At 38.4% G+C, this 16,568-nt stretch overlaps 1 protein-coding gene across 2 annotated transcripts in view; it reads right to left on the reverse strand.

The window, feature by feature from the left end:
* The window catches only part of GNB1L (G protein subunit beta 1 like), a 739,619-nt gene that overhangs the window by 91,233 nt on the left and 631,818 nt on the right, over positions 1–16,568 (reverse strand). For both annotated transcript variants that reach the window (XM_044068696.1, XM_044068697.1), the window contains exon 6: positions 4,221–4,436. In XM_044068696.1, the coding sequence (XP_043924631.1) occupies positions 4,221–4,436 (216 nt within the window). The remainder of the gene's footprint in view (positions 1–4,220; positions 4,437–16,568) is intronic.

Here is a 16,568-nt window from a genome sequence, read left to right on the forward strand (position 1 = left end):
GTACTCAGCCCTCATTAGACCAATAATCGAGTACAATGCTCTGTGTGGCATGTAATTGACTAGGCACTTACAGCAGCTGGAGTGACCTCAAAGGTTCCTCACAAAGAATATACAGGGTGTAAGCAACAAGAACTATGTGGATAGACTAAAAACACTGTCCCTTTACTCTGTCTCTTACCAACTATTACAGGATAACCTATGCCTAACCTACAAACCACTCACAAATCCACACTTCTGCAAGTCAAACAGCATGAGGGTCACCCAATCTAGGGATCTAAACTTAGTCAGCAACTCAAACAAAACATGCTGGAGTGACAGATATGTGTCTCAGAGATTGCTCCTTTGGAACAGGCTTCCTATTGACATTAAGCAGAGCCTTTCCCTGGCCCTCTTCAAATGCAATTTGGATCAATGGATGAGGAATCGCAAATGCACACCTGGGGTAGTGCCTATGTGTCCCTTATGCATAGGGGGAGTCTGTAAGATACTCAATGCACAGGCACAAATCCATGCCATCCTCTTGACCCTAAGGAGCTATATATTGGGTGAAACTGGGTTACACTGGCTAAGCTTGTAAGGGCCATTGCATAGTAATCTCTTATGAGCCAATGAGAGAGATTCCAGATACATGAAAGAAACAGGATAAGAGCAGACTGACAAACAAGGATATTTTAACTATGTTTACAAAGATCATTTTTTTCTTTTCAGTCTACATAACTTCACTCAGTTCTGATAAAAAGACCGAACTGCAATCCCAGATTAGTTGGGTTTGAAACTCAGGCCTGGGTGCTGGCTGGAGGGAATGGTCAGTGCAAGCTTGCACATCCCAGGGGGAGAAATTGGTTCAAGTCCAACTGCTTGAGCACCATCTAGCTGCAGTTGGTTTCAGGAGTCTCAAGCTGCAGAATTATACTAGAGTGTAGCCTGCCAAGGAACATGGGCACCCTAGTCTGAAATGAGGGGTACATCATCCTTACTGCTAGAGTGTGTGTGTGTGTGTGTGTGTGTGTGTGTGTGTGTGTGTGTGTGTGTGTGTGTGTGTGTGTGTGTGTGTGTGCGCGCGCGCGTGTGGTAGAGAATTACACTATGTAAAAATCAGCAGTGGTTTCCATGGATGGTATCACAACAACAAAACTCTGAAGTTCAGTCTCTAGCCTGGTGAAATTAGCAGTCTCTGCTTCCAGGGTTTTCTGTAAACCAAGGGTGGCAGCCCTGGCTAGTGAATAAGGCATATCTGCAGGTGAGTGTGTGGGGGTGGTGGTGAAAGGAGTGCTTCAGCAAGTGGTCGACTGACAAAGTGCTAAGGGGATCAAAATATACAGAAAGTAAAAACATGCTGGTCTGGAGCAATTTCCTGCATGAAATGTACCTTGACAATTTTAAACATATTCTCACAGGTTAAACAACAAACATGGGAAGCTTTCCTAAAGCAAGGGCTATGAGAACAGACTAGTCTTGATGTAAGCTTTGCTATGAAAAAATATACATTTTTTTGCCTTCATCAACACTTTGTTCAAATCACAAATTATTACTTCTGTGACATACCACTGAAGAGTCCAGTACTACACAGGCCTGGAATGACCTACTATGCTGCTACAAATCAACTTTATGTAACATTCCTATTGCCTCAGAAATTATTCTAAATTAAGAGGCAGAGTGTAAGGCTATCAGCGACCAATGGGCCCAGAAGCAATTGAAAGATCAAAACTGCATCTAGAAAAAAAAAGTATTTTATACCGTTTACTGACACCTGGATTTTTTTCCCAGGAAGCTGAAAATTATTTACAACATAAATTAGCAATAAAATAAATGGTAGTCAGAGAATGATTACTGTATATTTACACAGCATGAATGAATTATTAAGTGCATGGCACTTATGTAATAATACAACAGCGATTAACTGACAGTGATATATGACCCATAACAGGACTGTATAAACATGGTGTTGCTGATGGAATGGGGTGTCAACAACAGTAATCAAAACCATATCAACTTCTAAATGAAGAAAACGACTGACATAGCCTAGAGTTTTGTACTTACAAAGGGAAGAGTTTCAACAGAGGGCTATGAAATGTATGCTAATATATATTTGTACCCCCGAATGAAAGTCAGTGTTACAAAAAATGTACTTCTTTAAATTTCTGCTCCTATTTACAACTAAGCAATTGCATTTTGTCAAGCTCAAATTCTATTGAGAGTTCAGATCAACTTACCAAAATAAAAACACCATATCTAAAAATGTAACCACAAAGGGCAGGTTCTGCCTGCTGTGGCTGTACCTTTTCCCATTTCCTCAAGTCATTTGAAAATCATCTCACTTTAACAGCTGCGACTTGTCAGAAAGCAGTGATGGAAGAGATGAAGTATTTAAGACCCTTAATGAGCGATGAAGCCACCTGTGTGGAGCTGTTAAGAGCATTTCTGCATCCTTGGTCACTCCTTTAGCTACTAAACACAGGATACTACCTTAGCATGCAATCCTGCTGGCCCATTTTCAGTGCTATCTGCTAGCTGCTTTATTTACCTAACAAGAAATGAACATCATTCCAAAGACATGGATCTGGAGCATTTCTCTCCGGGCCTCCACTGAAAATAGGCTCTGTCCTAGTCGGACTTTCCTTGTCAACAAATGTTAAAAAAATAAAATAAATAAATAAATTGCCCCTTTCAGTATGGTGCTCCTTCTCTTCAAACAAGAAGATGAATCAAATAACAGCAGAATGTGACATGCTTGCCTGAGCAGAAGGCTTACCTGTATCTTCCATCAACAACACTCTGCAAAGTCTGCCTAGGCTACTTGGATGGCAACAGTCATTTCAGTCCCTTTTCTAAGAATGAAGTGAGTACAATAATCCATCCCATCCATTCATGTTCAACATTCTCTTTATCCAAATTCAGGGTGATGGAGTATGCCTATACATATGCAGCTATCTAAATTAAAAGATACAGGTACAGAATATCAGTATAGATATACACACTCACTATATATATATATATATATATATATATATATATATATATATATATATATATATATATATATATACAGACACACACACATATATATATATATATATATGTGTGTGTGTGTGTGTGTGTGTGTGTGTGTATATATATATATATATATATATATATATATATGTATGGTACGTGTCTGTGGTCTGTGTGCGTATATGAGCTGGCAATGTAGGTGAAGAAAACTGAATCAGTGGTACACTCATCAGCGACAGGAAACCCCAAAAGTAGGTTTCCTGTCTCTGAAGAGTGTACCAGTGGTTCAGTTTTTATCAGTGTATTTATTGACCACTATCAGTTTGGGGTGATTTTTTGCTTATTAATGTAGGTGAAGAACTGCAGGACTCTGCACTGGAACACCAGCAATGCAAGATATTTTCACGTGTGGATTCTGTGAAATCTTTGATGTAATGGGATTTGTACTGCTGCTTTTCTGTTAACTGTAAACAATGCCCTACACAAAATAACATATCATCAATCTTGCTTTTCATGTTAGGCAGCCTTGCTTGTTCCAGTGACATTCAAATTCGCTGCAGCTTGTGTGTATGAAGACAACTGTATCAGTGCAGGCACAGTGAAAGCTGTAAAAACAATACATTTCTCATACATATGGGCCTCTGGTTTTGCTTGCTCGCTTGACAGCATTCCACACAACTGCAAATGCAACCAGGCACGCACACAAAAAGAACAGCAAAATCAGGTACTGACATCACATGGAGGGTTGTCTATAGCAAATGAACCAATTCCAAGAAACAGTGCGCCTCCAATTCTAGTTGCCCGATTCTGAACTCCCAGATATCCCCAGAAGCAACACTGATGGGAAATGCAGCTTTTAGATTAGCATTTCAATATATATATATTTTACATGGCTCTTTTGTGAGTTTAACACATGCTTTTTTCTTGTGTGTGTGTCTATACAGATATACATATATATATATATATATATATATATATATATATATATATATAAAGATAAACACACACTGCACAGTCTATGAATCTAGTTTAATACAAACACAATCCTGAGCAGGTAAGACTGTGACCATTCCAGTGGACGGGCACACAACCTAATGGCACATGTCCTGCCAGCATTAAGTGATTAATTAGTAAATGACATTCAACAGCTCCTCTTCATAACAAAATATTTTTGTAGTTTGCTGGAATATAGCCAAAAAATAAGTAAAAAAGGCATTCCATGACCTAACCTTCAGGTTCTGCTGCTCATCAAGTTTCCAGGAATGAAGAAACCTATCTGAAGACCCAGAGATGCCCCTAGCCTTTTGGGGGTCAAAGTCAAGGCTCATTACTGGCTCCACATGGCATTTCAGGCGGCTCAGCACCTTCCTTTCTGCTGTGTTCCAAAGAGTCACAGATCCATCCTCATATCCCACCAGCAAAAGAGGAGCAGAACTAGTTAACGGCTGTTCAATGAAAAATAAAAGAGCAACATTCAACTTTAGGAATAACAGTCTACATATTTTTACACTCTGTATGCCTTTCTTATGTATTTTAAAAAGCTCTCTGAAAATTTACTTCTGCTGTAAAACAAATTTCACCAATAAGTCTGCATTAACTTTACTACAATCATTTTTTCCCTAATGCAACAAAATGTCCATAAAAATACTAGGGAATTTGTGCAATGAAAATTTTGAATGTCGATTTGCATTATGTAAATAAGCCATGGGTACAGAGCCAGTATACACCCTACAGAAAATATTCCAGTTTTGGAATTTACAATGACTTTTCTCTGTTCCTCCTCTGAAAATGCAAACATGAAACTTATTCAGCATACCAAACTGCTAGCAGTCCACAGAGATGATGGTATGAAACTTAATTGTCATAGCCAAAACTTTATAAAAAGAAAACACCAGAAATTAAACTCTCTGTACAGAATTAAAACATTACTGACTGACTCTTCTTGGAAACACACACTACCTCAACCCTCCTCCAGCACAAACTCCTCTATGCAACACCCATTTTTACCAATTTACAATCTACCCAACTAAACAAGCTACAGAAGTTCTATTACAAAAGCACCCAAATCTGCTAACAAACGCTCCCATAAAACCCACCACTATTACATTTTCAAATAGCTGCATTGGCATGAATACCTTGCATACTCCCAACTTCTCACTACCTACAAATTCATCCATAAATGAATAACTGTCAATATATTGCCAATATAATTGATACCTATACTCAACCAGATCCTTACTCTCTAACACCAAAGCTAAACAATTCCACAGGGGACTATATTTCATCTATGTAGCTAGACTTTGGGACACTATTCCCCTCTCATTAAGACAGGCCTCTCCAAAAGCTCCTTTAAAAAACATCTGAAGACTCACCTAATAAATGCCTGGCTCTGCCCTTGCTCTTCATCAGGACAAACTGACAGGTAGCATAACACTTATCTTATCCCTCTTTAGTTCACTTATTTTTTGCTCTAACCCTTGCTCTCAACATTCCATTCTCTGCTGCTCACCTCCCTACTATTATAGTTTCTTCTAAACTGCAGCCTACCCAACATATCTCCTCTGATTAGTTGTTGTTTTTCTTTCGGCTTTTCCTGGTTAGGGGTCGCCACAGTGGAACTCCGGTCCGCTAATGACTGGCAGTAGATTTTTATGGTGCCGAGGTGCCAGCTCGATGCCCAACCTTCAACAAAGGCAAGCCCATTCACGCATGTCTTTCAAACGCTACTTGACAGCGGAGAGGACATGCAGACCACACAGAAGGCGCTCCAGCCTAGAATAGAATGGGAAAACCTCTTGCTGTGAGGCGACAATGCTACCGCTGCACCACCGCAGCTTCTCTCCTCTGATTAGTAACGAAGAAATTGTTATAACTACCATCTAAATTGTCTAGACTTTTAATTATTACTCATGTAATCTGTCTTGAATGTAATTGTATACAAATGTGTTCTTCCACTGTTTCATCTAGACCTACTTTGTAAGCATGTATATCAGTCAGTGAAGCTTTTATCCCCTGGGCCTCTCTGAAAATGGGCCTTGGGCCTTGTATCCAGTTGGACTATCTCAATAATCAAAAGCAATAAATAACTATAAATGCATAATAAATCCTAATAGCTACTTAAATCATCTTTAACTTTACCAGTCTTTTGTCATTTTGCTTTACATAACCCTCCAGTATTTTATTGTAAGCATCTTTGACTGCATTTCATTTTTCCTCTAAAAACAATCTAGATTAATTTAAACCATCCTTGAAAAAAGCATTTATTAGACAACTGACTGTGCTCCTGCAAAGCTCCAGTACAGTATATAAATACTACTCATAATTTTTTCTCATACCGTATATAGCTAACCTCCTTCTAACCCATATATGCCCATCCTTTCCCTATCCCTATCTCAACTAACATCACTATCTCTGTACTTCGGTCTCGTGTTTCACTGCATACCAATGTTCTTTATAAAACTAACATTAAAAACTACAACCTCCTTTACAAACTCTAACTTACGTAACTTTACTACTGAAATTTCCTTTTTTATAATAGTTATTCTAACATGCTTCTAAAATAGCTCTAAATATATATCTGTCTCTTTCTAGTAACTATATATATATATATATATATATATATATATATATATATATATATATATATTTTTTTTTATAATGTCAGTACTTACTAAGTTTGAAATTTCAACTATAGATCCTACACTGTATATACATATCTGATTCATAATGAAAAATGAAATTATGTTTTAATATATGTATGTAAAGTGAATATCTTATGTATTTTCTAACTGTAAAAACTGCACAGCTTTTTTCTCCTTGCACAATGAAAAACTCCTTTTATGTTACTTTATGTAGGTCTATGTCAGATGATGGACTTTTCGGAAACTCGAAAAAAATATCAAAGAGACCATAAGATGAAGTTTCCAAAAACTCAAACATGAAAAAAACAAACACAAAAATTTAGCTTTTTTACATTTTTTTCAGGGGGGCAAGCCCTCCTGCGCTCCTCCCACCCCCTGCAAATTATATATACCAACTCTGAGATCACACTGCAATGAGGAAAATGGGAACATTCCTGATCCTCACTGCACCGAGATCTCCATTCAAAAGCTTTGAGTTTTCAAAAACTCGATCATATGGAGTTTGAGTTTCTGAAAACTCGATCAACTGATTGGGACCCCTTTAGGTATGTATATTGTAATGTTCTCTGTACTTATGTCTGCAGTTGTACAACTGTGAAGCTTTTCTCCCTGGGCCTCCCATGAAAATGGGATCAATCACAGTCAAACCTACCAGATAAACAGAAATCAATAAATTGATCAATCAAGCAATAAATAAATAAATTATTGGAATCCATCTCCTATACTAAAATTAGAACATGAAGATAAAAACTGAAACCTGAAATGTTTTCTGCAGTTTTGGTCTGTGACATTTTTTCTTCTTTTTCTTTTCTGGTTGATTTTCACTTAATTTCTCCAAATGTCTTCTTCTCTGGCATCCAAGCAGTATAGTTACAAACGAGTTGACCACAAGCCCAAAAAAATGATGAAATATATAACAATTTAATAAAGCGCTTTTCGCCACCAAGAATACAGTAACTTCTTCAGATGCCATGCAAGTTACAAATCTCTTTTTTTTTTAAAAAAAAGAGATCTGTAACTTGCATGGTATCTGAAGAAGTTACTGTATTCTTGGTTTCTTGGTGACGAAAAGCACTTTATTAAATAGTTATATACTTCATCATTATTTTGGGCTTGTGGTCAACTCGTTTGGATTTTTGTTTTTTTGTCTTTCATCAGTTTGTTTCAATATAGTTACAAGCCAGTAACTGATTTAAACACAAGTTGATAACATTTCAATTTTCACACTGGAAGAACTCCAATCATCCTACTGCTCATCTTGCAGCCATCGTGGATGTGCCATCCTCTAAAAAAAAGTTATGTACTCACCATAATGTTCCATCTGCGTTGTCTATTTTCATTCTTCCTCAACTGATGGGTTTGGATCCGATCCTACTGATCCGACTCAGCCATTGCTAAAGCTTGTGTCAACTTAAAACTCTCGAGCTTCTCCCTTACCCATAATGCACCAACACCAAGTACCTCAGATCTTGTTTGCTGACTCTGCCAGAAATAATAAAGGAGTTGTAAAACATTTTCACACGCATACAAATACAGGAGAGCCTATATCTGGATCTCAATATAAAGGAAGTGACATTCCCTTACAACTCATTCTTCCAGGATTTTGCAAAGGATGGGGGTTGGTTGGTGGGAAGTTGAGGAAGAATGCAAATGAACAACACAGATGGAACATTATGACGAGTACATAACTTCTTTATCTGATGTTGTCAGTTTTCATTCCATCCTCAACTAATGGGACAGAGTCCCCAGCTACCTAAAATCCCGGCTGGACTCAAGGAAGGATATTCCTAAGCACAGTTGAACCAAGTGATGGTCTACCTCTGGAGACCAGATCCAACAAATAACGAGTAACAAAGGTATGGGAGGTAGCCCAAGTTGCTGCAACACATATGTCATCCATGGATGCTCTAAACTGGAAAACTGAGGAAGTTGCCATGGATCTAGCTGAATGGCCATGTAACGGTTTTGGTAAAGTAACATCCAATTTGCTATAAATAAATGAAACACAGTCAATTAGCCATCTGGCTAAAGTTACTTTGGCAACTGGCTTTCCCGATTTTCCTTCTGCAAATGAAACAAAATTTGTTCTATGTAGGTAAAAACACAATTGTTTGTGAACATCCAATAAGTGTAATGTGTATTCACCTTTGTTAGCAAAATTATGAAAGAATACAGGCAAATTAGTGGACTGATTGATATTAGATTCTGATGCTACCCTAGGGAAAAAGGATGCATCGGTTCGCAGTGTAACTCTATCCTTGTGAAAAATCAAATATGGAGTTTTTGAAGACAGGGCTTGAATCTCTGAAATTCGTCTGGCAGAAGTAATGGCTACTAGAAAAACTGTTTTCCAAGAAAGATATTTAAGTTCACACTTAGCTGCTGGTTTCAAGGGGGAATGAATAAGCCCTGCAATCCCAGATTTAGAACCCATGGGGGGTAGGGTCTTTAAAGGGAGGTTTTAAAAGAAAAGTGCCTCACAAAAAGGCTTTACAGAGCTTATGAGAGGCAACAGAGGAACCATCAAATCCAGTGCAAAAATTCAATATTGCTGCTAACTGAACCTTAACTGTTGAGGAACTAGTCCCTTCTTTAAAAATAGAGCCAAAAATTCAAGGATGTTATGTATCAAGAGTTGAAAAGGGATACACATTGTTTTGATGTGCCCAGTAAACAAACTTTCCACTTACTAGAATAAAAGCTGCAGAAGGTTTATGGGAAGATAAAAGTACATGCTGGACTGGGAAAGAGACCATAGTTTGTATGGCTATTAACAGAATTGGAGAAGCCAGGCCATTCAGCATTTTACGTGGGAAAAACAATAAGGAGTTTTAGAACTAGAATATACCAACATAATTAAAGTAATATGAAGAGAGACCACAATAATGCCCTTGCCAGACACCTTGAAGTTCATAAACAACATTCATTCAAATTTATAATTGAACATGTTGACGTTGGTCATAGGGGTGGCTCTATGAATGAGGTTTTGGAATTAAAAGGAATACAATGGCAACTCAGAACTAACACAGTTGTTTATCCAGGGTTAAATGACCAATATTCTATAAACAGTATTTTGAAATTGAAAGCCAGTTCAGAAATGTAAAAACATTTTCATGTCTTTTAGATATGTAAAATGTGTAGTTTGGCCTATATAGTATTATTTTAACATACAGATGGTCAGTTATGGTTTTGTTTGTTTTAATATAAATTGTTGGCACATTTTGAGTGTTCATCCAATCAGAAAATTTAGGTAGGGAATTTAAAGTGGTTGCCTGCATTTGTTTTTATTCTGATAAAGTCTCATATATTTGAGATGAAAGCGCTCAATAAATTCTATATTTAGTGGTTCTAGTTACGTTCTTTGTTTGTTCGTGTTTTCTTAAAATCCACCACTTGAGATCTCTCTTGTACATGTGAGTGATTTGATCAGATTTGACATGAGTTGGTAAAAATCGACCACTGTGTTACTAGCATTCACTGCAGAATCTTCATGTAAATCTGGCTACAGGCACTAGTGTTATTGCCAATGACATTGATCCTAGAGCTCAAAGGACCAAGCAGGATGAAATCTTGGTACTGCAGATTATTTTCCTGACCTGTGATCTTATAGTATGAACCCTTGATGGAAGTAGTGAAGCTACCATTGGCTGTGTTGAATTGTGCTCCTATAAATTCCAAACTTTGAGTTGTTTCAAAGAATTTGGGGGTGATTACCAAAACATGTTAGAAGTAAAGGAGTGCTTATGGCAGATCAGACTTGATGCCAGTACATCACCTGGCATCAATGATGTAGTGTCTTTAACTTGTATTCTAAAACATAGGGCTTTACTGTTATAGAACTGTGAAATTGCAAGATTCTTTAGAACAGTAGTTAGAATTTCTATGAAAATGAGATATGATTTATGTATAAACCTATTAAGAAAACAATATACATATACTTTTCTTTTGAAACATATATATGTATAATACAAGTATTTATTAAGAAAATGCACACTTTTTACACAGTTTAAATTTACGTAATGTATATTTCAAATTTATGGACTTTCCTTGGTTACTTAATTTTAAGCACCAAGTTGGTGACTGTGTTATATAAAAAGAATGGTTAAAATACCTGGGATTAGGTGAACAGTTGTTTAAGGTAACTAATTAATTAATTGGAGGTCTCATTTCATTGGTGATAAACAATTCAAATTTCTTTATATGTGTCTGTAACTAAGATTTAACTGACTCTGAGGATGCCCTTTGTTGGGTGAAAGCGCTTAGTCAGTTACAGATGGAATTGTACAGTTTTTATGGTTTATTTTAATGATTAAAGTCGTTGTGTTTTTTACTTTTTGGACTACGCTGGTATTTTATTGTTTCAAATTGAGACTTTTTGTAATTTATGGTTATCCCCAAATGAGAACACATCTGTAGAACTTCATCCCTCGCCCTTATTACTTGATGCCTGGTCAGGGTGGTAATGAGCCAGTCATCTAGATATGGAAACACCCGAAATCATTGCAGTCTTAAGTGAGCTGCTAGTACTGACATACATTCGGTGAACACACTGGGGGCTGTGGTGAGACCAAAGGGCAGAACTCTGAACTGGTAATGACTGGCTCCCAGCTGGATGTGTAAGTACCTTCTGGATCATCTGTTCATCTTTATCTGATAGTAGACATCCTGAAAGTCCATCGAGCACACCCAGTCGTCCTTGCCCAGAAAAAGGAGAATGGTCTGAACTCTGAGTAAGTTCTAGATTCCACCTGGTCTGGTGGGACCTTTTTTCTAGCAGCTCTTGTATTTGAATTGCTGCCTGTTCCTCCTGACAGGGTGGAATATTTTTCTTGAGATTGGAGGACGAGGGGAAATAATCCTCTGCACCCAAATATCTTTTCTTAAGTCTAGCCAGGCTCTCTGGTGCAGGGACAATCAGACCCCAGTTGCCTGCAGAGGTGAGCAAAAGTGCCTCCTTTCAGCAGCGCAGGTAGGGTCTTTCAAAGAAAGACTCCCTGGATGCCTGGCTTTGCGGGCCACCTCTGCCTAGAGGGTGGCGTCGACCATTGGAGTTCTCCCCTCTACCCCTGGAGGAACTTTATCCATTTGTGTCCTGGAAAGGACCCTGAGATTTCTTGAACCACATCTTTCAACCACCTCATTGATTCTAGAAAAGGATCTTTGAAGGGTCAAAAAACATACACCCATGGCAGACAGGGTTTTACCATCCTTCTAACACCTGGATAATGTGTCTTTTTCTTTGGGGACAAACAAAGATGTGACGTCTAAAGGAGCATTGATGAACGAAGACTTGAAGGGCTTCACAAAAACACATAAGCATATCCAGGCATGCCACCTGATGGAAATGTCTGAACCCACTGTTCTTGAGGTTCCATCTACTACATGTGAAATGAGCCTCATGGAAGAACTGGAAATAGACTGCAGGGTAGCCAGCTGAGAAGTCATGGATCGTTGGACCTTTTCAGAAACTGATCCTGAGAGGGTTGAGAGCTCCTTAATAAAATCCATCTGTAATCTTGTGAAATGTGCCAAATATTTCAGTGACCTTAGGGTGAAGGTCGCTGAAGTATAGACATGCTTCCTGAACCTGTCCATCGCCCGACACTCCCTACTGGGGTGGAGTGGGGTGGGGTGAACAGTGGAACTCTCTTCTGCAAGTTCATTTTGGTGTTAACAGCCACTACCATGGCATCAACAGACACCCCTTTTCCCCCAAACTGCCAGTCCACAGGTGGTGCCACACTCTTAACTGATCTGTGAGGTATGGGCTCAGCTGTGTTAGGTTCCTTTCACGTCCACCGAGAGACAAAATCAATACACTTGGCAGGTGGTGTCACCCAGGAGGTAGACGGACCAGATCCAAAAGCCTCCAGGAATACAGATTATCCAATCACCTCTCTGCTTTAGGATTTCACTGTCTCCAAATGAGACACCTTTAGGAGGTGATCATAGGGACCCTTCACCAAAGTCCATATCCTTTGTGACTGACTCTTCTGGAGAGTCCAAGTGGTTCCTCTTACACTTTTTCTTCCTAGGGACCTCCTCGGTGGGATGCTGTGGAGAGGTGTCAGAAGAAAAACAATACCCTGCTGGATAGCCTGTGAGTCTTAGACTGGTTGTCCCTGTGAAAAAGAGTGGGGAGGCTTCAGGCGCAGAGATGTCAAGGCTGATGACTTAGGATCAGAGGAGGATGGATCCATCCTTTCTGCAGATGCAGAAAAGTTCCTCTTTACTGCCTCGAAGGCAGACTGCCTTGGAGAGAGAGAGAGAGAAACAGAGAGAGAGAGGACCTCAGATCCAAAAAGGTAAGCTTTGGATCGGTGCCCTCCCTCACTTCGACAGAAATCTCCCTGAGATTGAAGGTGAAGTCGGGCTATCGAATGCAAAGTCTCCGAGGTGCATAGAAGGCTTTGAAAACTTCAGAGTCGAATCAACCACTTTGGATCAGACAAGGATGCTTACGCTCTGAGAGCTCTCCTGATCTGACTGACCCAGACAACTCAGGGCAAGTTTCAGATCTAAAGATAACTCTGTCTTTGGATCCAAGCCAGACACAGCCAGAAGGATAGGATCCAGGGACTCTGAGATAGCATGAAACAGAGGAGGAACTGGTTGTAGTGGTGTAGTGGGAGACTGGACCCCCTGACCTAAAGGGGTAAAAGCTAGGAGGCCTTCCATCTGGCTCTGCGCCGAGAGGATCTTCTGCACCATTCTTTCCACATCTTCTTCAGATAAAATCCTGGAAGAACGAGTGGAGAGGATAGTAGCAGACCTAAGTCACTCCAGAAAGGGTGAAGGTACTCTTGATGGCACTGGATCCACTGATGGTGAATATCGGGTTCTGGGTAAGAAAGAGATATTGGATCCAGAAGGGCATGAAGAGGTCATATCCGATGTTTTCATTGGATCTGAGGATGTCTGATCCAATAATTTTCTCTTTTTTGGATCTGATGTTGAGGTCAGATTTTTTTTTTAATTCTTTTCTTAGATGAATCTGAACTTGAAGAAGCCACTGAAGGCTTCAAAAGGGAAGACTGAAGTCCAGATAAGGCTTCTCCAAAGGCTGAGGGAAGCAAGCCTTTTAAAATCAATTTATTTCTTCTTTCCACAAGTGCCCTTGGATTAAATCCAAGGCAAATACATCAGTCTTCTTCAAGGTGAAATGGACCTAAACAGTGTACGTATATAGTGTTGGCAGCCGACATGGGGAGCTTATTCCCACACTTAATACACTTCCTCTGCTATACTAACTACAAGAAGCAGATCCACTACAGCAAGAAAAATAGTAAGACGTGTATAATATTTTTATTTTTTAATATATACTTTTTTTAGGAAATAAAAAAAAAATATATATATATATATATATATATATATATATATATATATATATATATATGGGTCTAGGACTATCCACTGAAAGCACATTTCACTGAAAGTCAAATGACTGTGCACAAATCACTGAAAGCTCATTTCACTGAAAACACACTTCACTAAAACACATTTCACTGAAAGTTATATATGCCCTTTTTCCCACTGTAGTGCAACCCTGGAGTTAGTATATATATATATATATATATATATATATATATATATATATATATATATATATATATATATATATATATATAGTAAGGGGGGGGGTGGATATATATTATGATCAGAAAAGAGTAAGTTATTGGAAGTGCAAGTATCCATGTATATAGTACCCCCCTTACTATATATACTAACTCCAGGGTCGCACTACAGTGGGAAAAAGGCCATATATAACTTTCAGTGAAATGTGTTTCAGTGAAACATGCTTTCAGTGAATAGTCCTAGACCCATATATGTGTGTATATATATATATATATATATATATATCTGTGTATATATATATATATATATATATATATATATATACACACACACACACACACACACACACACACACACACACACACACACACACACACACACAGTATGGAAATGAAAACAGAAAATAAACAAAAAAAAAACAACTTTTTTTAATACACTAGAGAACAGTAAAGGTAAGGGAGCTAAAAAAAAAAGGAGAAATACTAGAAAAAAATATAAATTTAAATCTTAATCCACTTCTTTGCTCGAGAGCTAAGGTGAACCATGTCTTGCATGTAAAGCAGAAAACAAGATCTGAGATACTTAGGGTTGGTGGATTATGGGTAAGAGAGAAGCTCGAGAGTTTTAGTTTGTTACGAACTATAGAAAAGGCAGAGTCAGATCCGAGGGATCTGATCTGAACCCGTCAGTTGAGGATAGAATGAAAACTGACAACATCAGATTCAGTTTTGGAGAGAAATATATACAGACAGTGTAGCTGCTCATGTAATTCACAGATCAAATATAATTATACTGAACTTCTCTACAGTTAGGAGGATATGTTAGGCAAATTCAATGCAAAGTTATAACTTAAGGAGTTGATAATGTTGTGAGACAAAACCTCCAGAATATTCCTCTTAGGGATCTATGCCACAAAGTCTAAAGTGTCCCTGTACAACTGTTTCTTAAACGATGATTTTAATTCCATGTGAGATATGACATTTTCTGGAAAAAAAATTGCATAATGACAGTGGAGAATTTCATGACATGGGAAACCAAAGATACCATATTGAAAATATGGGCCTAAAATATGGAGAAACGAAGAAATTAACTGATGGCTACTTAAAAGCCCATGGGGATGGGGAAAGTCTGATATTTCCTCTGTAAACAGCTACCTAGGAGTAAGAATGGTATCTGTAGAGGGAGAAGGATCATGCTTAAGGTTTGTGTAAGGTAAGCATGGGGTTTGGGGTACTAGGGGTTTGGGGTACTAGATCTGCAACTGAGCAATCAGGAGAATGGCCATAGCAAAGGTAGTTCTAGACCTGGAAAAGGGAATGAGTTTGTAATGTTTATAAAAGTACATACAGAGGGCGAAGAAGAAGGCTTCTGGAGGTATTCTTTCCAAAAAGCCATAGAAAAAGCCAAGGCCTTCACAGAATGAGCCTCGATCCTACCTGGAAACGATTATAGAGTGAATAACAAAAGGAAACAGCATGGGACAGTCATCTGGAATCAGTCTGTTTTGACACTGTCTGCCATTTTTTTCTTACCTTCAGCTTTCTTGAAAGATTTTGCTCTGCAAAATAATACCTGAGCTGCCTATGCATATCCAGAATATGAAGAATCCTTTCTCCCTGCTTTTGAGGTTCAGGAAAGAAGGCAGGGAGATGAATGGTTTGACAATGCAAATTCTGAAACACCTTTAGGCATAAATGAGATAAATTAGGGATTTGTTCTCAAAGAAACTCTGTCTAAATGAAATATCAAATAGGGTTGACCCACCATAACAGTCTGCAGTTCAGATACTCTTCTTACAAATGTCAGAGCAATGAAAAACACTGTTTTCCAAGTACTGAATCATAAATCAGTCTGATGAACTGATTAAAAGGGAGGTAGTTAACTTATCCAAGACAATGTTATGATCCCAGGTAGGTACTACCAGTTTTCAAGGTAGAAGCATATGTAAACCCTCTTTTAAGAGCAGCATGACCACAGACTATAATTAAAGGGGATAATATATGGGCAGATATGTTAAAATGGCCAAGAGATGAACCTTGACAGAAGAATATGAAAGGCCAGAGGATAATAACTCACACAAGTACTGCAAAACCAGAGATACAGAAACTCTGAATGAGCTCTGGTTGTTAGTACAGCACTAAGTAGCAAGTCTTTTCCATTTACCATTATACGATTTCTCAGTAGCAGGTTTATTTGCCCCTGTTAATATCTGCTGCACATCCTCAGAAAAAAAGGAGCCTAAAGGTATCAAAACTGAATCATCCAGGTAGTTATTTGTATATGTTTCAGACTGAGATGTATCCAACACTCCTTGTCTTGTGTGAGTAAGCTTGAAGTAATTGTCCTTGGTCAGTTCCATAA

This window comes from Protopterus annectens, chromosome 4.part0, assembly GCF_019279795.1.
Source record: "Protopterus annectens isolate FY-2018-M chromosome 4.part0, PAN1.0, whole genome shotgun sequence".
Classification (NCBI taxonomy): domain Eukaryota; kingdom Metazoa; phylum Chordata; order Ceratodontiformes; family Protopteridae; genus Protopterus; species Protopterus annectens.